Raw genomic sequence first — 26,929 nt, forward strand, 5'->3', positions numbered from 1 at the left:
CGGCGACAGGAATACAAACGAATCAACTATGGAATCAAATTTAATCTTCCTCTTCAACAAATCAAAAAGAATTTTGAAGTCCATAATGGCGGTAATATAGAGACTTGACTTGTGTAAACTTGTTCAAAAACTTCCCCTGTGAGTAACTGGACGACCTGCGACTCAAATCATCCGAAGGAGGTAAGGCAACGGTGTCGACTTGAACAACAATGACTAAGCGAGCTCCTATGCAAAAACACGACCGGGCGAGAAAAGAAGGAAGAAGAAAACAGATGGGAAGAAAGGAAACAAAAGTGGAAATCCATTTAAAGTTAGAGCAGTTAAATCATAAACGCTTGATAGATTGTCACATTTTGTTTTCCAATAACTGTCAGACTAACCAAAATATATATAAGAGTAATATAATATAATGCAGTTCAAGACCATCATCATAAGAAACACTAATAACATACATATATGTCTTTCACATACATATAAACAATATTTATTTAAAGCACTGTAAACTGGTTTAGACATCATCAAAAGGATCACTCACAGATGATCTAGCAGAAGTTAAAACAACCTAGAAGACAAGACGACTGGCAACTTAGGTTGCTGCTCGCTGCGCGCTGCATAAAGAAAGATTAAACCACCCAAAATGTGGTTTCAGTCACAAATTTACTTGTGAACTCCATATTCATTCATTCATTCATTCATTAATTCATTAATCAAGCCCAAAGGTCCTCCTCCTCTAACATGAAGTTAGCAGGTTCGGTTCGAGCAGCATGGCCATATTTTGAGGTGCTGTACTTCTTGAATACTGAAACATGTTTTCCACTTCCTGATTTCTGGTGTAGACACACCATCATCTTCGAGCATTCCCTGAAATTGAAATTGAAATGCCAACTCAGCAATGTATAACAATTATCAATCAATCAATAAAGACAACATTTAATATAATAAAATCATTTGTGATCCCTTTATAGTATTGATCTAATAGAAACAAGTTACAACTTGTAGTGACCCGAACTTTTCCATGTTTATATATATTAATTGAGATTGATATTTACATGATTAAATGTTTCCAACATGTTAAGCAATCAAACTTGTTAAGACTTGATTAATTGAAATAGGTTTCATATAGACAATTGACCACCCAAGTTGACCGGTGATTCACGAACGTTAAAACTTGTAAAAACTATATGATGACATATATATGGTTATATATATAGTTAACATTATATTATGATAATTAAACATATCATTAAGTATATTAACAATGAACTACATATGTAAAAACAAGACTACTAACTTAATGATTTTGAAACGAGACATATATGTAACGATTATCGTTGTAACGACATTTAATGTATATATATCATATTAAGAGATATTCGTACATCATAATATCATGATAATATAATAATTTAAAATCTCTTTTGATATTATAAACATTGGGTTAACAACATTTAACAAGATCGTTAACCTAAAGGTTTCAAAACAACATTTACATGTAACGACTAACGATGACTTAACGACTCAGTTAAAATGTATATACATGTAGTGTTTTAATATGTATTTATACACTTTTGAAAGACTTCAATACACTTATCAAAATACTTCTACTTAACAAAAATGCTTACAATTACATCCTCGTTCAGTTTCATCAACAATTCTACTCGTATGCACCCGTATTCGTACTCGTACAATACACAGCTTTTAGATGTATGTACTATTGGTATATACACTCTAATGATCAGCTCTTAGCAGCCCATGTGAGTCACCTAACACATGTGGGAACCATCATTTGGCAACTAGCATGAAATATCTCATAAAATTACAAAAATATGAGTAATCATTCATGACTTATTTACATGAAAACAAAATTACATATCCTTTATATCTAATCCATACACCAACGACCAAAAACACCTACAAAAACTTTCATTCTTCAATTTTCTTCATCTAATTGATCTCTCTCAAGTTCTATCTTCAAGTTCTAAGTGTTCTTCATAAATTCCAAAAGTTCTAGTTTCATAACATCAAGAATACTTTCAAGTTTGCTAGCTCACTTCCAATATTGTAAGGTGATCATCCAACCTCAAGAAATCTTTGTTTCTTACAGTAGGTTATCATTCTAATACAAGGTAATAATCATATTCAAACTTTGGTTCAATTTCTATAACTATAACAATCTTATTTCAAGTGATGATCTTACTTGAACTTGTTTTCGTGTCATGATTCTGCTTCAAGAACTTCGAGCCATCCAAGGATCCATTGAAGCTAGATCCATTTTTCTCTTTTCCAGTAGGTTTATCCAAGGAAATTAAGGTAGTAATGATGTTCATAACATCATTCGATTCATACATATAAAGCTATCTTATTCGAAGGTTTAAACTTGTAATCACTAGAACATAGTTTAGTTAATTCTAAACTTGTTCGCAAACAAAAGTTAATCCTTCTAACTTGACTTTTAAAATCAACTAAACACATGTTCTATATCTATATGATATGCTAACTTAATGATTTAAAACCTGGAAACACGAAAAACACCGTAAAACCGGATTTACGCCGTCGTAGTAACACCGCGGGCTGTTTTGGGTTAGTTAATTAAAAACTATGATAAACTTTGATTTAAAAGTTGTTATTCTGAGAAAATGATTTTTATTATGAACATGAAACTATATCCAAAAATTATGGTTAAACTCAAAGTGGAAGTATGTTTTCTAAAATGGTCATCTAGACGTCGTTCTTTCGACTGAAATGACTACCTTTACAAAAACAACTTGTAACTTATTTTTACGACTATAAACCTATACATTTTATGTTTAGATTCATAAAATAGAGTTCAATATGAAACCATAGTAATTTGATTCACTCAAAATGGATTTAAAATGAAGAAGTTATGGGTAAAACAAGATTGGATAATTTTTCTCATTTTAGCTACGTGAAAATTGGTAACAAATCTATTCCAACCATAACTTAATCAACTTGTATTGTATATTATGTAATCTTGAGATACCATAGACACGTATACAATGTTTCGACCTATCATGTCGACACATCTATATATATTTCGGAACAACCATAGACACTCTATATGTGAATGTTGGAGTTAGCTATACAGGGTTGAGGTTGATTCCAAAATATATATAGTTTGAGTTGTGATCAATACTGAGATACGTATACACTGGGTCGTGGATTGATTCAAGATAATATTTATCGATTTATTTCTGTACATCTAACTGTGGACAACTAGTTGTAGGTTACTAACGAGGACAGCTGACTTAATAAACTTAAAACATCAAAATATATTAAAAGTGTTGTAAATATATTTTGAACATACTTTGATATATATGTATATATTGTTATAGGTTCGTGAATCAACCAGTGGCCAAGTCTTACTTCCCGACGAAGTAAAAATCTGTGAAAGTGAGTTATAGTCCCACTTTTAAAATCTAATATTTTTGGGATGAGAATACATGCAGGTTTTATAAATGATTTACAAAATAGACACAAGTACGTGAAACTACATTCTATGGTTGAATTATCGAAATCGAATATGCCCCTTTTTATTAAGTCTGGTAATCTAAGAATTAGGGAACAGACACCCTAATTGACGCGAATCCTAAAGATAGATCTATTGGGCCTAACAAACCCCATCCAAAGTACCGGATGCTTTAGTACTTTGAAATTTATATCATATCCGAAGGGTGTCCCGGAATGATGGGGATATTCTTATATATGCATCTTGTTATTGTCGGTTACCAGGTGTTCACCATATGAATGATTTTTATCTCTATGTATGGGATGTGTATTGAAATATGAAATCTTGTGGTCTATTGTTACGATTTGATATATATAGGTTAAACCTATAACTCACCAACATTTTTTGTTGACGTTTAAAGCATGTTTATTCTCAGGTGAATACTAAGAGCTTCCGCTGTTGCATACTAAAATAAGGACAAGATTTGGAGTCCATGTTTGTATGATATTGTGTAAAAACTGCATTCAAGAAACTGATTTCGATGTAACATATTTGTATTGTAAACCATTATGTAATGGTCGTGTGTAAACAGGATATTTTAGATTATCATTATTTGATAATCTACGTAAAGCTTTTTAAACCTTTATTTATGAAATAAAGGTTATGGTTTGTTTTAAAAATGAATGCAGTCTTTGAAAAACGTCTCATATAGAGGTCAAAACCTCGCAACGAAATCAATTAATATGGAACGTTTTTAATCAATAAGAACGGGACATTTCAGTTGGTATCCGAGCGTTGGTCTTAGAGAACCAGAATTTTGCATTAGTGTGTCTTATCGAGTTTGTTAGGATGCATTAGTGAGTCTGGACTTCGACCGTGTTTACTTGAAAAATGATTGCTTAACAAATTTTGTTGGAAACTATATATTTTTAACATGTGAATATTATGTGATATATTAATCTCTTAACGCGTTTGATATTATGTGATAGATGTCTACCTCTAGAACAAGTCCCATTGACTCACCTAATAATAATGAAGAGTCAAATGTAAATTGGAATGATTCGTGGACTGATTCACAAGTTCCCGAAGAGGAACCGGAAGAAGAGTCGGAACCGGAAGAAGAATCGGAACCGGAAGAAGAATCGGAACCGGATGAAGAAATAGAACCGGTGGGGGAAATAATAAAACGATTAAGTAAAAGAAAATCCTCAACCAACCGACCAAGGTTAATTATGGTCAATGGTGTTTCCGCCAAGGAAGCAAAATATTGGGAGGATTACCAATTCTCCGATGAATCGGATTCCGACGAGAATTCCGATGATGTTATAGAAATTACCCCAACTGAATTTAAAAAGGCAAAAGAAAATAATAAGGGAAAGGGCATAAAAATAGAGAAATCTAATTCCAACCCCGATGAACTTTATATGTATCGTCAACCCCCGAAGTCCTTAAGTTGTAACAATGACCCGGGAACCTTTAAACCACCAGGTTTTTCTAAACCAATGTGGATCACGACGGCTCGTATTAGGGGAACATCATATATCCCTAGAAACTTGGCAAAACGAACCAAAACCGAAGAAGAAGAAACAAGCGAGTCGGAATAAGATAGTTGTATTCGTGTGGTGTAATATATGTAATATAGTGTGCTTATGCTTTATGATATATGTAAAAATTGCTTGTATTAATAAGTATTTTTTTTTATGAATCTAACTCTTGTCTATTTTACAGTATAAAAACACAAAATGGATAGACAACCCAATATTTTAAGAGACCTACCCGGAGACATGATTGATGAAATCTTGTCTAGAGTCGGTCAGAATTCTTCGGCACAACTATTTAAGGCGAGATCAGTTTGTAAGACATTCGAAGAACGTTCCAAGAATGCCTTGGTTTATAAAAGGCTTTCGTTCGAAAGATGGGGGATATCACATTGGGAAATCCATAAGTTACGATGTGTTTACTTTGACGCATATATTGCGGGGAACCCAAATGCTATTTTACGCAATGGGTTAAGAAATTATTTTGACTCAATATATCCGAATATTGGACTTCGTGATTTAGAAAAAGCGGCTAACATGCAACATAAAGAAGCATGATATGCTTACGGATTAGTAATGTTCGCTTCTCACCAAAGTGAGAACAAGAACATCGGGCTACAACTATTAAACAAAAAGTTCCCACAAGTGACGGAGTCGGTAATTGGGGTAAGAAATGAGGTTTTTAGATTGTTACGGGACTGTTGGACATTACGTAACCCTCGTCCCTTTGACGACGTTACAACACGCTGTCTTATCAACTGCCATAACGGTTATGTTCCACAAGACCAAGGATGGGAAGTAATCCTAGTAAAACCAGAATGCATGACTTGTTTCTGGACGTATGAATTACGTGTCTTTATTGCCTTTGCTGAACGACTTGTGTACTAGCTAGAATTATCTTCACAACCATCTTGTATCAAATTTATTGTGTGCTATATTTCATGCTATATGTAAAATAAGCGGTATTGTAAGTTTGTAAAATATTGTGTAAAAGTTTGAACGCGAAATATTATTATAATCAGTTTTTCATATAGAATTGTAGTAGTTGAATTGTATATTAGCTACTAAGTATGAACTTAACGGGTAGGTACTACCCTAATTTAAACTTATAAAACGCTAATATGAAGAAAAAGCTTTTATAAATGAGTTCATATTATGCTACGAAATACTATTAACTACTCTTAATATTCTGTATGATTAACTTGTTCCATTTAACTATTTTGAAGGAAATGGCACCGACTACTCGACACACCGTGAATATGAATGAAGAGAAATTCCGTACTTTTCTAGCTTCAAACATAGCCGCAGTACAGGCTGCGCTACATACCAACAATAACCTTGGATCTAGCAGTACAGGAAATCGTGTAGGATGCACCTACAAAGAATTCACTGCCTGCAAACCTTTGGAATTTGATGGAACCAAAGGACCGATCGGATTGAAACGGTGGACCGAGAAGGTTGAATCGGTGTTTGTCATAAGTAAGTGTACTGAAGAGGACAAAGTGAAGTACGCTACGCATACCTTCACAGGTTCTGCGTTAACATGGTGGAATACCTATCTATAGCAAGTGGGACAAGATGATGCGTACGCACTACCGTGGTCAGCATTCAAGCACTTGATGAACGAGAAGTACCGTCCCAGAACCGAGGTCAATAAGCTCAAGACAGAACTTAGAGGGTTACGAACCCAAGGATTTGATATTACCACGTACGAAAGACGATTCACAGAATTGTGCCTATTGTGTCCGGGAGCATTCGAAGATGAGGAAGAGAAGATCGACGCGTTTGTGAAAGGATTACCGGAAAGAATCCAAGAAGATATAAGTTCACACGAGCCCGCCTCCATACAACAGGCATGTAGAATGGCTCACAAACTAGTGAACCAGATTGAAGAAAGAATTAAAGAACAGACTGCTGAAGAGGCCAATGTGAAGCAAGTTAAAAGAAAGTGGGAGGAAAACGGTGATAAGAATCACCAATACAACAACAACAGCAATTACAACAATAATCGCAACAATTATCCCAACAATCGCAACATCAATCGCAACTACAACAAACGGCCCAACAACAACAACAACAACAACAACAACAACAACAGCAGCAACTACAACAATCATCCCAATAACAATAATAACCGCAACAACAACAACAATCAGAAGCAGCTATGCCAAAGGTGTGAAAAGTATCACTCGGGGTTCTGCACCAAATTTTGCAACAAGTGTAAAAGAAATGGTCATAGCGCGGCGAAGTGTGAGGTCTACGGACCAGGGGTTAATAGAACGAAAGGAACAAATGGTGTCGGAACGAGTAATGGCGGAGCAAGTAGTGTTGGAGCAAGTTATGCCAATGTAGTTTGTTATAAATGTGGAAAACCGGGCCTCATTATTAGAAATTGCCCGAACCAGGAGAACACGAATGGACAAGGCCGCGGAAGAGTTTTCAATATTAATGCGGCAGAGGCACAGGAAGACCCGGAGCTTGTTACGGGTACGTTTCTTATTGACAATAAATCTGCTTACGTTTTATTTGATTCGGGTGCGGATAGAAGCTATATGAGTAGAGATTTTTGTGCTAAATTAAGTTGTCCATTGACGCCTTTGGATAGTAAATTTTTACTCGAATTAGCAAATGGTAAATTAATTTCAGCAGATAATATATGTCGGAATCGAGAAATTAAACTGGTTAGCGAAACATTTAAGATTGATTTGATACCAGTAGAGTTAGGGAGTTTTAATGTGATAATCGGTATGGACTGGTTGAAAGAAGTGAAAGCAGAGATCGTTTGTTACAAAAATGCAATTCGCATTATACGAGAAAAAGGAAAACCCTTAATGGTGTACGGAGAAAAGGGCAACTGATGATGTAGCGTGAGGGTACGAAATAGTATTATTTTTACTAGGAAATACTACAAAATATGACACAAGTTTTATTAATTTACGGTTGGGATATACCTAAACCTTGCTACAACACTATAGACAGTGTACCTAATCGTAGAGTAGTGTAGTTTTTAGTAAGTCCGGTTCGTTCCACAGGGAGCTAGTGATTACGTACTATATTTTTATAAAACTATATTTATATAAATATATATATATATAAGTAGTAATATTATTATAAAAGGGGGGTTTTTACCGTTTAATGACCGGTTTGTCGATTTTATATTTTTAAGCGTAAAGATAAATGACAATAATTAAAGTGCGTAAAATAAATAAATGACGATAAATAAAATAACAATAAATAAAATTGCGATAGAATATGAAATAAAAGGATTATGCTTATTTAAACTTTCGTAATCATGATGTTTGACGTTTTGATTTTAATTAATTGTTACTCGGGTTAATTGTCCTTTGTCCTGGTTTATTTGATACATATCTGGTTTTTGTCCATAATAGTCCATCGGTCATAAATATAAAGTGCGAGTGTCCTCGTCAAATTACCCTTATACCCGAAGTCAAATATTCCAACTAATTAAGGATTTAAACTGTGACGCAGTTATCACTTCTGTCAACAATTACACCAGTTATCACTGTATGTAATCTACCCTTATTTTGATTAGATATGAATATTAATTTACCCACTTGATCAGTTTGAATAATCAATTACCCAACCCGAATAATTAATTAAATGATTATAATAGATTCTATATGAACGTCACTAAATAGGACAACCATAATCATTATTAATTATTAGGATAATTAATTTGAAGATAGGTTCGACAGACTCCAATGAGTTGTCACTCAATTAGACAATACCCCCCATCTATTAATAGTCAATAGTCCAATTTCCACAAGTGTCGGTCTTTTGCCCAAACCTTAATTATGGTACAAAATCCAATAACCCCGTCTTAATATTTAGTCAAACATCACGATTACTTCGGCTTAAATAAGCATAATAATAACTTAGTTACGAGACATTAATTTAAAAAGGAAGAACATAACTTACAGTGATTATTAATCGTGTAGCGTTACACGGACAGAGTTTCGACTTTAAAACCCGTAAAACATTCCTTACAATAACCCAATTATTATTAAACTTAAACTAAAATTAAAATTATAATTATAAATATATATATTACATGTAAAGAGAAAGAAAGAAGAAAAGGTGTATTTTTTCATTACTCCGTGAATTCCATTTTATAGGCAATTGGTGATTTGAAATTTTCACTTATGACCCCTTAACTATGCTCAATTAAAAACTTTTTATTATTTATTATTATTCTTATTATGAATTATTTAAATATTATATTATATTCTTGAGCATAGTTAAATTGTAATTTTAGCTCCGTTGCGTCAAGCGTTGAAAGTTGGTTCATGTCTCGGTTCCGAATTTTCGAACGTCCTTGCGTACAATTTAATATCTTGTACTTTGCGTTTTGTAACTTGTACTCTTGTCATTTTTAGACGTTTCTCATCAATAATTTGAACCACTTGGATTGTATCTTGTACATTTGAGCTTTTTGGACGTTTGCGTCTTCAAATCTTCGTTTTCGCCTTTTGTCTTCGCACTTATTTATTTAAACAATTACAATGAAAATATAATACAATTACATATGAAAACCTATTATTTAGGAGGGATATTGCTATGAAATATATGTTCCTTTTTAGCCTTATCAAATACCCCCACACTTGAGCGTTGCTTGTCCTCAAGCAATACAGAACTTGAAATAAAAACATGCATGAATCACTTTTTTATTCATCACACTTTGTACATCAGTGATTTTGATATGGTGGTATAAACAATGATAGTAACGATAGAACCATGGTTAAAGGTGGGTGTGTCATCCACAGTTGCCTCGGGTTTAGGTCAACGACACTTGCAATCAAATAGCCGATTTACTTTCGGTTTCCAAAGTAAAGTGCACATTTGAAAGGCGGTTTACAGTTCCACATGACTATGAAAATTTAGATCCGTTAGGAAATTGGATCTTTATGAAAACATTTGATCTTTTTGAAAATTTAATCTAGCTTTTACCCTAGATAAGTTTTCCGGAATAACCCTTCACCGGTGTTTGCAAAATATTTTTTTGTGGGTTGTGTGGGTTTCAGATTTGAAAATTTTAGCTCAACACTTGTGATTTTGTGTTACCCACTTGCTAACCTTGTATTGGGAAAGCAACACGTCCAGTTTACTTGTTCCGTATATTACCTTTCGGTAAACTACCGTCCGGCTGTAAAGGAAAGCGATGAACAAGAAACTGTTAAGGCAATGTCTAATGACATGCATATGATTATGGTCTTAAAACGTGTCGGATGCTAGTACTATCCTTTGTAGGAGCAATAGTAAAGATCATCCTATGATTTTTTGGTCTGGCACAAGGTCCTGTCTCCGACCATGCTATGCAACCACCGTTCTTACGGTTGACACCCGATTTGGTTCAGGTGACCTAATGAATTCCAGGTGAATTCTCAGGATTTTACGTTCAATGGTAATGAACGCATTGAAAATAGGTTTTCAGAAAACAAATCGGTTTTATTTTTGATCAAAATATTTTCTCGTTCAAGCTCGAGTTTAGATATCATTGAATTCCATGAGTTTGTAATTCTCAATCTTTAAGGTCAATCTCTAGGATTGAGTAATATCAGTCTTAAAAGCTGATTTTTGATCTTTAAGGAGATTATCCTTTCTGGGGATTTGATTCATTAGTCTTATCAAGCTAATTTGCACGGTGCCCCCCCATTATGCGAGATAAATCCTTCTCATGGTTAGGATAAATCTGACCACATGGCGACCCTGTTTGATGCTGAGGTCCGTGGATTTCCTGCTGATTTTAGAGATGACTTTTCTAGATTTTTCGTCAACCTACAGCTGGTCTGAACAACAACTTCATGACCTAAATCAAGAAGCGCGTTTCTTTTTCGGAAGACTTTACTTCCTTTTAATGATGGAATTGATTCATCGTGTAGATCCATCTTTCTTACAGTAAATCGGGTAAACCAGTTAATTTAGTCCAAAGTAAAAGCACCTGAAATAACTTTACAAAAACATGTGATAGATAGTTTTTAATTGAATAACTTGGTACATTCTCCCCACACTTGGCTTTTTTCATGCGTCTTTTTATATCTTAATAAATAAATTCAAGCGTTTTAGTTGTTTCTCAATTTATGTCCTTTCCGAGGTAACAATAATTTCGGCATTAACACCTAGTTTTATCGATCATAAATATGTATAAACATGATTTTGAATTCATTTAGTTAAAAAATTTTAAAATTTTCATAATATTTAGAAAATAAGCCAAGTATAAACCCGAGAGAATTTATAACCCTTCCCCACACTTGAGATCATGCAATGCCCTCATTTGCATGAAATCAGACTATAATTATAAATTCATGAGGGTGATTAGTGTAGGAAAGTGATTAAAAATACCCAGTTTGTAATTACAAAGCTCGTCGAATGATAGATGGCGCGCCTCATCGTTCATTCCTTCATTTATTATATCACATTTGTTGTTTTGCATCTTGTCGTCAAAATCAGTAGCTTTTGCTGAACTTAATGTTAGTCTTTGAAAGTGCGTTGTTTTACTCTGTTGTTTACATGATAAAATACAAACATATATACATATTTTTAAAGTTAGGTATATTACCCCACGTTCAAAAATTTATAAAATCAAATATATATATATTTTTTTTGCATACTTTAAATCAATAAAATTAAAAATAATGATGACAAAATTTTTCGCCCCGCCCTCGGGTAAAGTAATTTCGGCTCAACGACCTAGTCTTCAACTCACGACGAATTTTAGAAATCATTTTTTTTCAACTTAATGAAATAAAGTAAATTTTTGTTTTTAAATTCACACAAAACTTAAAAAGAAAACATATTAATTTCATATAAAACCTAAAAAACAAAAAAATTCAGAATGGGGGGAGAAAACTAGTTCTTTAGTGTCTGCTAGTGGAAAAGACCAATCGGATTCCATTCTCGGAACTACACGAGAACAGAACAACTAACTCCAAACAGCATTTTCTTTTTAGAATATTTGAATCTCCTCACACTTAGGTAGATGTGGTGTCGAAATTGTGATTAACTTCATCGTCAATTTCTCTTGGACCATAATCAACTTGCATATCTGTGACTTTTGCTTTAAGCCAGTGACCAGCTTTTTCCGTAATATCCACAAATTCAACTAGCTTCGCCTTTTCTTTAGGCGACAGATTGGATACTAACCGGTTATATAACTTAAAGTTCCCCTTACTTTTAGCATCAATAACCCGTTTAAAAAGTTTCTTCATTGAACTGTTAATAACGGGGTCATTTAATTTCGTATCAACTATGGGGTTCTTTATTATCAAGTCATCATTAGGTGTTACTTCATTTTCCCCACACTTAGGCATTCTATTATTGTTAAGCATTACCATTGGAGTTGGTAAAACAACATGGTTCTTACCAATCGTTTTTGTCGATTCAACGGTTTTGGTTTGTGGATATTTAGACTTTCGAATCATAAAGGTGATCGATTTCTCATCATTACTAAGTGTCATTCTACCCTTTATTACATCAAATAACGCCCCGGTGGACGCTAAGAATGGTCGACCTAAAATTAGAGGAACGTTTGAGTCCTCTTCTATGTCAATGACAATGAATTCGACTAGAAAGGTTAAATTACCTACTTGAACGGGTAGGTTGTCAGCAATTCCAACTGGGTGCTTAATGGTTTGATCAAGGAGTCGAACACTCATATCCGTTGGAGTTAACTCACCTACACCTAATCTCTTATATAATGAAAGAGGCATAACACTCACACTTGAACCTAAATCTGCTAGTGCATCATACATGACACAGTCACTAAGTAGACAAGGAACAATAAATTCACCCGGATCACCTACCCTAGGTGGAGGATTTGGTGGAACTGTCTTCACCGGGTTTACTTCTACTGTTTTTGTTTCTTGCACTTTTTTATTCTTCTTCTTCTTCTTTCCAGAGGTATCACAAACTTTATTACCTATTACTTGCTCATACTCAACTCCTTTTCTTGGAAACGGGATGGGTGGTCTGTATGGTGCCACCACTGGCTTTACATACTCGGGTGGTGGTGGTGGTGTAACTTCTTCATTGTTACTTACATCTAAAACCTCCCCATCTTCTGATGCTGGTTTTTCAGAATTTGTTGAAACCATATTAACATTTTCATTCCGAGGATTTACATCAGTATTACTCGGTAGCTTTCCTTGTTTCCTTTCACTCATCAATCTAACAAGAGTACCTACTTGTTTTTCTAGATTCAAAATAGAAGCTTGTTGAGTTCTAAATGACTGATCAAACCTCTCATTCATTTGAGTTTGAGTTTCAATAAATTGTGTTTGAGATTCAACTAGCTTAAATACCACTTCTTCCAGATTTGACTTTTTCTCTTCGGTTTGTTGTGGTGGTTTATACAAGCCAGGTCTTTGTTGATTGAAAGTGTTGTTTTGAGTTGGTTGGTTATTCGGACCTTGTAGGTTATACGAGTTATTGTCGGGTCCTTTTGGATTGTAAAGAATGTTTTGATTTCGATTGAAGTTTGGCCTTGGCGGTTGATAATTATTCTGATAACTATTTTCCAGCCTTTGGTTCATGTAGACAACATTCTCATGTTGTTCCATCATTTGTTCAATGTGACAGTCTTTCATTAAGTGTGGTCCACCGCATTGCTCACAACTGATTCGTATTGCGTGAATATCTTTATTCATCTTTTCCATTCGTCTCTCGAAAGCATCTATTTTTGCAGAAACGGAATCAAAGTTATGGCTAGAATCGGCTCTAGCCGCTTTAGATGAACGATATATATCTTTCTCTTGGTGCCACTCATGAGAGTGGGAGGCTGTGTTATCAATAATTTTGTAAGCTTCAGTTGCGGTTTTCTTCATAATGGAACCACTAGCTGTTATGTCGATGTCTTTTCGTGTAGCAACGTTGACACCTTGGTAGAATATTTGTACTGTTTGATAAGTGTCTAAACCGTGTTGAGGACATCCTCTCAACAACTTTCCAAATCTTGTCCACGCCTCATATAGAGTTTCATTTGACTTTTGTGTGAACGTAACAATTTCTCCTTGAAGTCTCACGGCTTTAGATGCCGGAAAGAATCTTTTAAGAAATTTCTCAACTAAAACATCCCATGTGTCAATCGCCCCTTCAGGTAACGATTCTAACCAATCTTTGGCTTCTCCCTTTAAAGTCCAGGGAAACAACATGAGATAGATCTGTTCATCCTCAACTTCTCGGATTTTGAATAGTGTACAGATCCTATTAAACGTACGAAGATGTTCGTTTGGATCTTCCTTCGGCGCACCACTATATTGGCACTGATTAGTTACCATGTGTAGGATTTGTCCTTTGATTTCATAATCTGGCGCATTAATGTCTGGCTTAATAATGGCGTGACCTTGGCCCGTGCGTGTGGCTCTCATTCGGTCTTCCATACTTAGAGGTTCCAGATTTTTCATAATTGAATTTGTTGAATACGAATCACTAGAAGATTTTGATTTAATGGTTTGTGGTTCAGGAGGAATGATTAGTGGTTCTGGATCTTGGAATTGTCCCTGAATATTCTCCGGATTCTCAATTGTGAGGTCGGGTTCAAAAGATGGATTATCGGAAATTTGAGTTGGAGTTCTTGGTCGACTAGATGATGATTCTAAAGAAAAATCAACGGCGACAATATTGGCTAGATGTCTTGATCGAGTTATAGGTGGTGAACGTATGAAAGGTGGTGAACGTATGAAAGGTGGTGAACGTTTTACTCGGTGCATTAACTGAATATCCTATTAGTTTTTAAAAGGAAAGAAAAATTATATAAGTTATCCAATTAATAGACTTTTCTGATTTTGCCCACGTTTCGAATAGCCAAAAGATGCAGCAGAGGGGCAGGATTCGTTTGGTCTCAATATAATTGAGTACTGTTTGGCTCCAATAACCCGGTCCACGTACAAATCCAACTATTACTACGAACCAGAAAATTTTGATGTCTATCAATTTAACCACTTAAAATAAATTTTCGTAATTTTAAGAAATTTAGATAAGAAGTAGAATAAAAATCTTATCCTAAAACTAGAATAGCGAGAAATAAGAAAGAAAAAAAAACGCGTCGAAAAAGGTCGAAAAATAAAAGGTCGAAAAATAGGCTTCGAAAAATATGAATAAGAAAGTAGCGCGAAAAACGGCGTCGCAAAATTCTAAAGCACATAAATCTTAGTCTAAGGAATAAGCACTTAAGGGATTTTACGGCAAACCTAAAAATTCTAGAAATAAAAATAACTAAGGCAAAACTAAACTTAATACTAAAAATTGTAACTAGAGTCTAAAAATCTAAAGGAAATAAAAAAAAAACTTTTTTTTTTAATTTTTTTTTATATTTCGTTTTTTAAGGATTTTAAAATTTCTTTTTTTAAAAATTTTTTTTTTTATATAAATTTTTTTTAAAACTTTTTTTTTTTAAAAAAAAAATTTTTTAAAAAAACGATTTTTTTTTTACAATTGTTTTTTTAAAACGAATTTTTTTTTTCTTAAAAAAACGATTTTTTTTACACAAATTTTTTTTTTTTTTTTTAAAAACGAAATTTTTTTTTCTTAAAAAAAACGATTTTTTTTTTTAAAAAAAACGATTTTTTTTTACAAATTAATAATTTTTTATAATTATAATTTTTTTTTCAAAACTTTTTTTTAATTCATTTACTATTTATGAATAGTAAATGAAAATAAATTAATTAATTTACTATTCACATGAAAGCGACATGATAGAAATTATTAATTATAAGTTACATAATATACCCCTGAAGTATTTAATAAATACGACTTTTTAAAACTTTAGGTATTGATTCTAAAATATTATTATATTATTATATTCTATTTCAATATTATTATATTATTATATTCTATTTCAATATTATTATATTATTATATTTTATTTCAATATTATTATAATTAAAAATATAGCGTTTTAGCGCTCCCCGGCAGCGGCGCCAAAAACTTGATGATGTAGCGTGAGGGTACGAAATAGTATTATTTTTACTAGAAAATACTACAAAATATGACACAAGTTTTATTAATTTACGGTTGGGATATACCTAAACCTTGCTACAACACTATAGGCAGTGTACCTAATCGTAGAGTAGTGTAGTTTTTAGTAAGTCCGGTTCGTTCCACAGGGAGCTAGTGATTACGTACTATATTTTTATAAAATTATATTTATATAAATATATATATATATATATATATAAGTAGTAATATTATTATAAAAGGGGGGTTTTTACCGTTTAATGACCGGTTTGTCGATTTTATATTTTTAAGCGTAAAGATAAATGACAATAATTAAAGTGCGTAAAATAAATAAATGACGATAAATAAAATAACAATAAATAAAATTGCGATAGAATATGAAATAAAAGGATTATGCTTATTTAAACTTTCGTAATCATGATGTTTGACGTTTTGATTTTAATTAATTGTTACTCGGGTTAATTGTCCTTTGTCCTGGTTTATTTGATACATATCTAGTTTTTGTCCATAATAGTCCATCGGTCATAAATATAAAGTGCGAGTGTCCTCGTCAAATTACCCTTATATCCGAAGTCAAATATTCCAACTAATTAAGGATTTAAACTGTGACGCAGTTATCACTTCTGTCAACAATTACACCAGTTATCACTGTATGTAATCTACCCTTATTTTGATTAGATATGAATATTAATTTACCCACTTGATCAGTTTGAATAATCAATTACCCAACCCGAATAATTAATTAAATGATTATAATAGATTCCATATGAACGTCACTAAATAGGACAACCATAATCATTATTAATTATTAGGATAATTAATTTGAAGATAGGTTCGACAGACTCCAATGAGTTGTCACTCAATTAGACAATACCCCCCATCTATTAATAGTCAATAGTCCAATTTCCACAAGTGTCGGTCTTTTGCCCAAACCTTAATTATGGTACAAAATCCAATAACCCCGTCTTAATATTTAGTCAAACATCACGATTACTTCGGCTTAAATAAGCATAATAATAACTTAGTTACGAGACATTAATTTAAAAAGGAAGAACATAACTTACAGTGATTATTAATCGTGTAGCGTTACACGGACAGAGTTTCGACTTTAAAACCCGTAAAACATTCCTTACAATAACCCAATTATTATTAAACTTAAACTAAAATTAAAATTATAATTATAAATATATATATTACATGTAAAGAGAAAGAAAGAAGAAAAGGTGTATTTTTTCATTACTCCGTGAATTCCATTTTATAGGCAATTGGTGATTTGAAATTTTCACTTATGACCCCTTAACTATGCTCAATTAAAAACTTTTTATTATTTATTATTATTCTTATTATGAATTATTTAAATATTATATTATATTCTTGAGCATAGTTAAATTGTAATTTTAGCTCCGTTGCGTCAAGCGTTGAAAGTTTGTTCATGTCTCGGTTCCGAATTTTCGAACGTCCTTGCGTACAATTTAATATCTTGTACTTTGCGTTTTGTAACTTGTACTCTTGTCATTTTTAGACGTTTCTCATCAATAATTTGAACCACTTGGATTGTATCTTGTACATTTGAGCTTTTTGGACGTTTGCGTCTTCAAATCTTCGTTTTCGCCTTTTGTCTTCGCACTTATTTATTTAAACAATTACAATGAAAATATAATACAATTACATATGAAAACCTATTATTTAGGAGGGATATTGCTATGAAATATATGTTTCTTTTTAGCCTTATCAGCAACACGAAGCTACATCTTATTTGTAATTTGAAGGCACAAAAACTAATAAGAAAAGGTTGCTATGCTGTTCTAGCACACGTCGAGAAAGTACAAACTGAAGAAAAGAGCATCAATGATGTTCCCATTGCAAAAGAATTTCCCGATGTATTTCCGAAAGAATTACCGGGATTACCCCCACATCGATCCGTTGAATTTCAAATAGATCTTGTACCAGGAGCTGCACCAATAGCTCGTGCTCCTTACAGACTTGCACCCAGCGAGATGAAAGAACTGCAAAGCCAATTACAAGAACTTTTAGAGCGTGGTTTCATTCGACCAAGCACATCACCGTGGGGAGCTCCTGTTTTGTTTGTCAAGAAGAAAGATGGTACATTCAGGTTGTGTATCGACTACCGAGAGTTGAACAAACTTACCATCAAGAACCGCTACCCACTACCGAGAATCGACGACTTATTTGATCAACTACAAGGCTCGTCTGTTTATTCAAAGATTGACTTACGTTCCGGGTATCATCAAATGCGGGTGAAAGAAGATGATATTCCAAAGACTGCTTTCAGAACACGTTACGGTCATTACGAGTTTATGGTCATGCCGTTTGGTTTAACTAATGCACCAGCTGTGTTCATGGACCTTATGAACCGAGTGTGTGGACCATACCTTGATAAGTTTGTCATTGTTTTCATTGATGACATACTTATTTACTCAAAGAATGACCAAGAACACGGTGAACATTTGAGAAAGGTGTTAGAAGTATTGAGGAAGGAAGAATTGTACGCTAAGTTTTCAAAGTGTGCATTTTGGTTGGAAGAAGTTCAATTCATCGGTCACATAGTGAACAAAGAAGGTATTAAGGTGGATCCGGCAAAGATAGAAACTGTTGAAAAGTGGGAAACCCCGAAAACTCCGAAACACATACGCCAGTTTTTAGGACTAGCTGGTTACTACAGAAGGTTCATCCAAGACTTTTCCAGAATAGCAAAACCCTTGACTGCATTAACGCATAAAGGGAAGAAATTTGAATGGAATGATGAACAAGAGAAAGCGTTTCAGTTATTGAAGAAAAAGCTAACTACGGCACCTATATTGTCATTGCCTGAAGGGAATGATGATTTTGTGATTTATTGTGACGCATCAAAGCAAGGTCTCGGTTGTGTATTAATGCAACCAACGAAGGTGATTGCTTATGCGTCTAGACAATTGAAGATTCACGAACAAAATTATACGACGCATGATTTGGAATTAGGCGCGGTTGTTTTTGCATTAAAGACTTGGAGGCACTACTTATATGGGGTCAAAAGTATTATATATACCGACCACAAAAGTCTTCAACACATATTTAATCAGAAACAACTGAATATGAGGCAGCGTAGGTGGATTGAATTATTGAATGATTACGACTTTGAGATTCGTTACCACCCGGGGAAGGCAAATGTGGTAGCCGATGCCTTGAGCAGGAAGGACAGAGAACCCATTCGAGTAAAATCTATGAATATAATGATTCACACTAACCTTACTACTCAAATAAAGGAGGCGCAACAAGGAGTTTTAAAAGAGGGAAATTTAAAGGATGAAATACCCAAAGGATCGGAGAAGCATCTTAATATTCGGGAAGACGGAACCCGGTATAGGGCTGAAAGGATTTGGGTACCAAAATTTGGAGATATGAGAGAAATGGTACTTAGAGAAGCTCATAAAACCAGATACTCAATACATCCTGGAACGGAGAAGATGTACAAGGATCTCAAGAAACATTTTTGGTGGCCGGGTATGAAAGCCGATGTTGCTAAATACGTAGGAGAATGTTTGACGTGTTCTAAGGTCAAAGCTGAGCATCAGAAACCATCAGGTCTACTTCAACAACCCGAAATCCCGGAATGGAAATGGGAAAACATTACCATGGATTTCATCACTAAATTGCCAAGGACTGCAAGTGGTTTTGATACTATTTGGGTAATAATTGATCGTCTCACCAAATCAGCACACTTCTTACCAATAAGAGAAGATGACAAGATGGAGAAGTTAGCACGACTGTATTTGAAGGAAGTCGTCTCCAGACATGGAATACCAATCTCTATTATCTCTGATAGGGATGGCAGATTTATTTCAAGATTCTGGCAGACATTACAGCAAGCATTAGGAACTCGTCTAGACATGAGTACTGCCTATCATCCACAAACTGATGGGCAGAGCGAAAGGACGATACAAACGCTTGAAGACATGCTACGAGCATGTGTTATTGATTTCGGAAACAGTTGGGATCGACATCTACCGTTAGCAGAATTTTCCTACAACAACAGCTACCATTCAAGCATTGAGATGGCGCCGTTTGAAGCACTTTATGGTAGAAAGTGCAGGTCTCCGATTTGTTGGAGTGAAGTGGGGGATAGACAGATTACGGGTCCGGAGATTATACAAGAAACTACCGAGAAGATCATCCAAATTCAACAACGGTTGAAAACCGCCCAAAGTTGACAAAAGAGCTACGCTGACATTAAAAGAAAAGATATAGAATTTGAAATTGGAGAGATGGTCATGCTTAAAGTTGCACCTTGGAAAGGCGTTGTTCGATTTGGTAAACGAGGGAAATTAAATCCAAGGTATATTGGACCATTCAAGATTATTGATCGTGTCGGACCAGTAGCTTACCGACTTGAGTTACCTCAACAACTCGCGGCTGTACATAACACTTTCCACGTCTCGAATTTGAAGAAATGTTTTGCTAAAGAAGATCTCACTATTCCGTTAGATGAAATCCAAATCAATGAAAAACTCCAATTCATCGAAGAACCCGTCGAAATAATGGATCGTGAGGTTAAAAGACTTAAGCAAAACAAGATACCAATTGTTAAGGTTCAATGGAATGCTCGTAGAGGACTCGAGTTCACCTGGGAGCGTGAAGATCAGATGAAGAAGAAATACCCGCATCTATTTCCAGAAGATTCGTCAACACCTTCAACAGCTTAAAATTTCGGGACGAAATTTATTTAACGGGTAGGTACTGTAGTGACCCGAACTTTTCCATGTTTATATATATTAATTGAGATTGATATTTACATGATTAAATGTTTCCAACATGTTAAGCAATCAAACTTGTTAAGACTTGATTAATTGAAATAGGTTTCATATAGACAATTGACCACCCAAGTTGACCGGTGATTCACGAACGTTAAAACTTGTAAAAACTATATGATGACATATATATGGTTATATATATAGTTAACATTATATTATGATAATTAAACATATCATTAAGTATATTAACAATGAACTACATATGTAAAAACAAGACTACTAACTTAATGATTTTGAAACGAGACATATATGTAACGATTATCGTTGTAACGACATTTAATGTATATATATCATATTAAGAGATATTCGTACATCATAATATCATGATAATATAATAATTTAAAATCTCTTTTGATATTATAAACATTGGGTTAACAACATTTAACAAGATCGTTAACCTAAAGGTTTCAAAACAACATTTACATGTAACGACTAACGATGACTTAACGACTCAGTTAAAATGTATATACATGTAGTGTTTTAATATGTATTTATACACTTTTGAAAGACTTCAATACACTTATCAAAATACTTCTACTTAACAAAAATGCTTACAATTACATCCTCGTTCAGTTTCATCAACAATTCTACTCGTATGCACCCGTATTCGTACTCGTACAATACACAGCTTTTAGATGTATGTACTATTGGTATATACACTCCAATGATCAGCTCTTAGCAGCCCATGTGAGTCACCTAACACATGTGGGAACCATCATTTGGCAACTAGCATGAAATATCTCATAAAATTACAAAAATATGAGTAATCATTCATGACTTATTTACATGAAAACAAAATTACATATCCTTTATATCTAATCCATACACCAACGACCAAAAACACCTACAAAAACTTTCATTCTTCAATTTTCTTCATCTAATTGATCTCTCTCAAGTTCTATCTTCAAGTTCTAAGTGTTCTTCATAAATTCTAAAAGTTCTAGTTTCATAACATCAAGAATACTTTCAAGTTTGCTAGCTCACTTCCAATCTTGTAAGGTGATCATCCAACCTCAATAAATCTTTGTTTCTTACAGTAGGTTATCATTCTAATACAAGGTAATAATCATATTCAAACTTTGGTTCAATTTCTATAACTATAACAATCTTATTTCAAGTGATGATCTTACTTGAACTTGTTTTCGTGTCATGATTCTGCTTCAAGAACTTCGAGCCATCCAAGGATCCATTGAAGCTAGATCCATTTTTCTCTTTTCCAGTAGGTTTATCCAAGGAAATTAAGGTAGTAATGATGTTCATAACATCATTCGATTCATACATATAAAGCTATCTTATTCGAAGGTTTAAACTTGTAATCACTAGAACATAGTTTAGTTAATTCTAAACTTGTTCGCAAACAAAAGTTAATCCTTCTAACTTGACTTTTAAAATCAACTAAACACATGTTCTATATCTATATGATATGCTAACTTAATGATTTAAAACCTGGAAACACGAAAAACACCGTAAAACCGGATTTACGCCGTCGTAGTAACACCGCGGGCTGTTTTGGGTTAGTTAATTAAAAACTATGATAAACTTTGATTTAAAAGTTGTTATTCTGAGAAAATTATTTTTATTATGAACATGAAACTATATCCAAAAATTATGGTTAAACTCAAAGTGAAAGTATGTTTTCTAAAATGGTCATCTAGACGTCGTTCTTTCGACTGAAATGACTATCTTTACAAAAACGACTTGTAACTTATTTTTACGACTATAAACCTATACATTTTCTGTTTAGATTCATAAAATAGAGTTCAATATGAAACCATAGCAATTTGATTCACTCAAAACGGATTTAAAATGAAGAAGTTATGGGTAAAACAAGATTGGATAATTTTTCTCATTTTAGCTACGTGAAAATTGGTAACAAATCTATTCCAACCATAACTTAATCAACTTGTATTGTATATTATGTAATCTTGAGATACCATAGACACGTATACAATGTTTCGACCTATCATGTCGACACATCTATATATATTTCGGAACAACCATAGACACTCTATATGTGAATGTTGGAGTTAGCTATACAGGGTTGAGGTTGATTCCAAAATATATATAGTTTGAGTTGTGATCAATACTGAGATACGTATACACTGGGTCGTGGATTGATTCAAGATAATATTTATCGATTTATTTCTGTACATCTAACTGTGGACAACTAGTTGTAGGTTACTAACGAGGACAGCTGACTTAATAAACTTAAAACATCAAAATATATTAAAAGTGTTGTAAATATATTTTGAACATACTTTGATATATATGTATATATTGTTATAGGTTCGTGAATCAACCAGTGGCCAAGTCTTACTTCCCGACGAAGTAAAAATCTGTGAAAGTGAGTTATAGTCCCACTTTTAAAATCTAATATTTTTGGGATGAGAATACATGCAGGTTTTATAAATGATTTACAAAATAGACACAAGTACGTGAAACTACATTCTATGGTTGAATTATCGAAATCGAATATGCCCCTTTTTATTAAGTCTGGTAATCTAAGAATTAGGGAACAGACACCCTAATTGACGCGAATCCTAAAGATAGATCTATTGGGCCTAACAAACCCCATCCAAAGTACCGGATGCTTTAGTACTTCGAAATTTATATCATATCCGAAGGGTGTCCCGGAATGATGGGGATATTCTTATATATGCATCTTGTTATTGTCGGTTACCAGGTGTTCACCATATGAATGATTTTTATCTCTATGTATGGGATGTGTATTGAAATATGAAATCTTGTGGTCTATTGTTACGATTTGATATATATAGGTTAAACCTATAACTCACCAACATTTTTTGTTGACGTTTAAAGCATGTTTATTCTCAGGTGAATACTAAGAGCTTCCGCTGTTGCATACTAAAATAAGGACAAGATTTGGAGTCCATGTTTGTATGATATTGTGTAAAAACTGCATTCAAGAAACTGATTTCGATGTAACATATTTGTATTGTAAACCATTATGTAATGGTCGTGTGTAAACAGGATATTTTAGATTATCATTATTTGATAATCTACGTAAAGCTTTTTAAACCTGTATTTATGAAATAAAGGTTATGGTTTGTTTTAAAAATGAATGCAGTCTTTGAAAAACGTCTCATATAGAGGTCAAAACCTCGCAACGAAATCAATTAATATGGAACGTTTTTAATCAATAAGAACGGGACATTTCACAACTTACAACAGGTGATGCTCAGAATAGTTTGAATGAAGTTCACTCGTCTTGGTCCATTGTTTTGATCGGTTGAGAGTACATCCACCAGTGAAAACAGCAGCTGCTGCTAGTAACGAAGGCGGGAACTTTACCATTTCGTATTCCACTAAGCACAAATCAATCAAGTAAAACGATAGCAGCTCCAACTATAATCAAAACGACAACATCTATCTATTATAAAACAATAATAATAACATAACAATAATCATAATCATATAGATAATAATTACAAAGAAACTTATTAGACCTCTTTGTTATACTCTGCGGCTTTTAGGAACCTCTTGACAAACACATACTGAGTTGGAACTGAGAGATTGAATTGAAGTGTATTCACTATTTCTTTCTCCTGTAAATATCAACAAGAATGGGTTTTAGCGAGGGTAATGATAATTAACGAAAGCAGACAATACTGACCATCTTTATCTAATTGTCTAATTATTATTTTACCGTATCGAGAACTTCAGCTCTTGTGTAGGCTTTATCTGTAATAGTTATAAAATCATCAACAACAGGCACAGAAACCTCTTCGTATTTACATGCAAGAAGCATAGATGTCACTCCAACAAGCTGCAGTTTCTTTCGTGGTATTGTTGTACGTTCCAAGTATCGGTCAATGAGGTTGACCGTTAGATATAAGGTCTCTTCCATCAGTTCAAATTTGTAATGAACCTGTTGTTATTTTCATTACATCATTTAGGACATCAGAAATTACTATAAAATTCCGTTATGCAATTATTTATTTAGTATTAGTATTAGTATTTAGTATTTAGTATAAAGTATAATAAAAGAAGCAATAATCGATGCATAATTTTACATACCTCAATTAACCAGTCAACAAGAATGCTTCTCATCCTTTCAGTTATGTCATTTTGCTGTTGTACCATGTACATTGGTGAAACACAGCTCAACATCTGCAATTTAGTTGCTAGTTTAGGATAATTGGTATTTGGGATTTAACAAGCTCAACATCTATGGTATCTTCATAGATGTTGGATTACAATCAGATTTACAAACTGCTTTTGACTAGAGTCATTTTAGTGAATGGATATTGTTTGGTATAAAGATTAAATTGACATATTTCATGAGTTTTTCATGCTTTAAAAATAAAGAGTTGAAGAACTATCAACCCATTTCAACCATTTCCAACAAAGCTGTGTTTTTTTATTTACCCGTTTCAATAAAGTGATCTATGGACTTTATGGTTTAGATATTATACATCAACCCATATTACCCATTCCATATTTTGACAAACCCATTTGACCTGATTATGAAGTTGTATGATTTGAAGTACACTTGGGACAATTCCTACCATTTGACCCATTTCCCCTTAAGCCATTTTCTTATACCCATTCAAAAAGTGATATATGAGGTTCTATGTTCTAGAAACACACCCATTTGACCCATTCCCTGCCAAGTTATTATTCTTTTTTTTTTAATTAACTTGTTTGATCCATTAAAGATAACACATAACATGAAGAAACTGATATGTTTTTATAGAAACAACTAAGCCCATATCTTCTAAGAGTTCTTTTTTGTAATTATAAGAAACTGCTAAAATATTATAGAGTAATACCTGTTCTAATTTCCCACTTTTTATATTGTTCATATATCGCAATTATTGATCTAAACAGAAATATCAACATTAACTTATAAAGATTACCTCCTGTTTCCGATAATGACAATAAATCTCATCGATATACTCAACCACAGCAAGTGGGTCATTCTTGTCGGCTTCATCAATGTCTAATGCCAGTTCCTCATAGACATCTTCATCCTAAAATACAAATTTGACTCAGTAGACTGATCAACATAACAAACAGACTAAATAAAACAATATAGAATCAAAGAAAATAATCAAACTACCATCTTATCAATTTCCTCAAGCATAGCTTCTGTGTGTTGCACAAACATTGGTGCATTAAAGTCATCTTCAACATCAACAATATCGAAGTCTTCAGTATCATTCTCATCCGGGATTGGTTGAATTTTTGGCTTCTTTCCCTATTAAATAAAATAAAAAAGTTTCCCTTTACAGCATTTGCAGAATAAGCACTAAAAAATGGGTCAAAACATCACCCATATTGTATACAATGTCAAAGAGGCCAAACAGGTCGAAATAATGCTCAAATTTTATACAAAAATACAACCTTTTCCATATAGTTTTATCACATGAATTTATCCATTTGTAATTGTGTTTAAATTTAATAATTTTGACACATCATTCGCCAAAGTTAAGGTGTTATATGTACATAAACTGTGTATACCTCAGGTAAGGGCAGTGATGGTTTGCTGGTGATTTGTGCACTAAAGGTCCTGCAAAAAAGCAACAAACAATGAGAATTCAATAAAGATTTGATTTCAATATATCCAAAGACAAAACGAACAAAAAAAGCGACTGTTACCAATCTTGTTACTGGTCGATGAGCCGGAACGAGTGATTTCTTAACAGGGATTGGTTTTTTTCTAGAAAACAAATAGAAAGATGACAAAATCAACATGGGTAATTAAAAATAGTGAAGACCATTGATAAGAGTACACAAAAAGATGGAAAAAAGAGTTGAATTTGTTTTTACCCCTTATTATCAAAAGCATAAGGGTCTGCAGGTGTAGCTCTGATGATGTTCTTGTTTATCTCACTTAGTGCCCTCCTATTATTACTGACAGGGACCCCTGATTTCACATTCACGGCCTTTAATCCTCCTACTCCTCCTAAACGACATCAAAATTTTAAATTAATTAGGGTTTGTATTTATATAATATTTTTCTATTCACTCACACATTTCATCAAACGCTTCATATACATTCTGCATCATATAAAAACAACATAAAATATAATATAATAAAGCGCTTATAATAAAGTTTAATGTTTACCTTGAGTTTTTGTAGAACGGATTAAGTCTGAATCGTTCTCTTTAGTTCCAGCCAT

General features: G+C 33.5%; 1 protein-coding gene across 1 annotated transcript; it reads right to left on the reverse strand.

The window, feature by feature from the left end:
- Nucleotides 1–707: 707 nt before the first annotated feature.
- On the reverse strand, nucleotides 708–26,929 carry LOC139857843 (G2/mitotic-specific cyclin-2-like). Its single transcript, XM_071846716.1, has 11 exons — nucleotides 26,875–26,929; nucleotides 26,577–26,712; nucleotides 26,413–26,466; nucleotides 26,268–26,319; nucleotides 25,867–26,004; nucleotides 25,664–25,777; nucleotides 24,822–24,914; nucleotides 24,451–24,672; nucleotides 24,251–24,349; nucleotides 23,971–24,149; nucleotides 708–861 (listed from the first exon to the last, which is right to left on the reverse strand). The coding sequence occupies exons 1-11, from the start codon at nucleotides 26,927–26,929 to the stop codon at nucleotides 708–710; spliced, it is 1,296 nt and encodes a 431-aa protein (XP_071702817.1).

This window comes from Rutidosis leptorrhynchoides, chromosome 1 (genome assembly GCF_046630445.1).
Source record: "Rutidosis leptorrhynchoides isolate AG116_Rl617_1_P2 chromosome 1, CSIRO_AGI_Rlap_v1, whole genome shotgun sequence".
Taxonomy (NCBI): Eukaryota; Viridiplantae; Streptophyta; class Magnoliopsida; order Asterales; family Asteraceae; genus Rutidosis; species Rutidosis leptorrhynchoides.

Excerpts from the sequence above, each read along its gene's own strand:
- LOC139857843 (XM_071846716.1), bottom strand. The coding sequence starts at position 26,929 with ATGGCTGGAACTAAAGAGAACGATTCAGACTTAATCCGTTCTACAAAA. Across the intron at positions 26,320-26,412 it reads CCGGCTCATCGACCAGTAAC|CAGGACCTTTAGTGCACAAA; the intron begins AAGATTGGTAAC and ends GTTGCTTTTTTG. Across the intron at positions 24,150-24,250 it reads CCGCAGAGTATAACAAAGAG|TTGGAGCTGCTATCGTTTTA; the intron begins GTCTAATAAGTT and ends TTTTGATTATAG.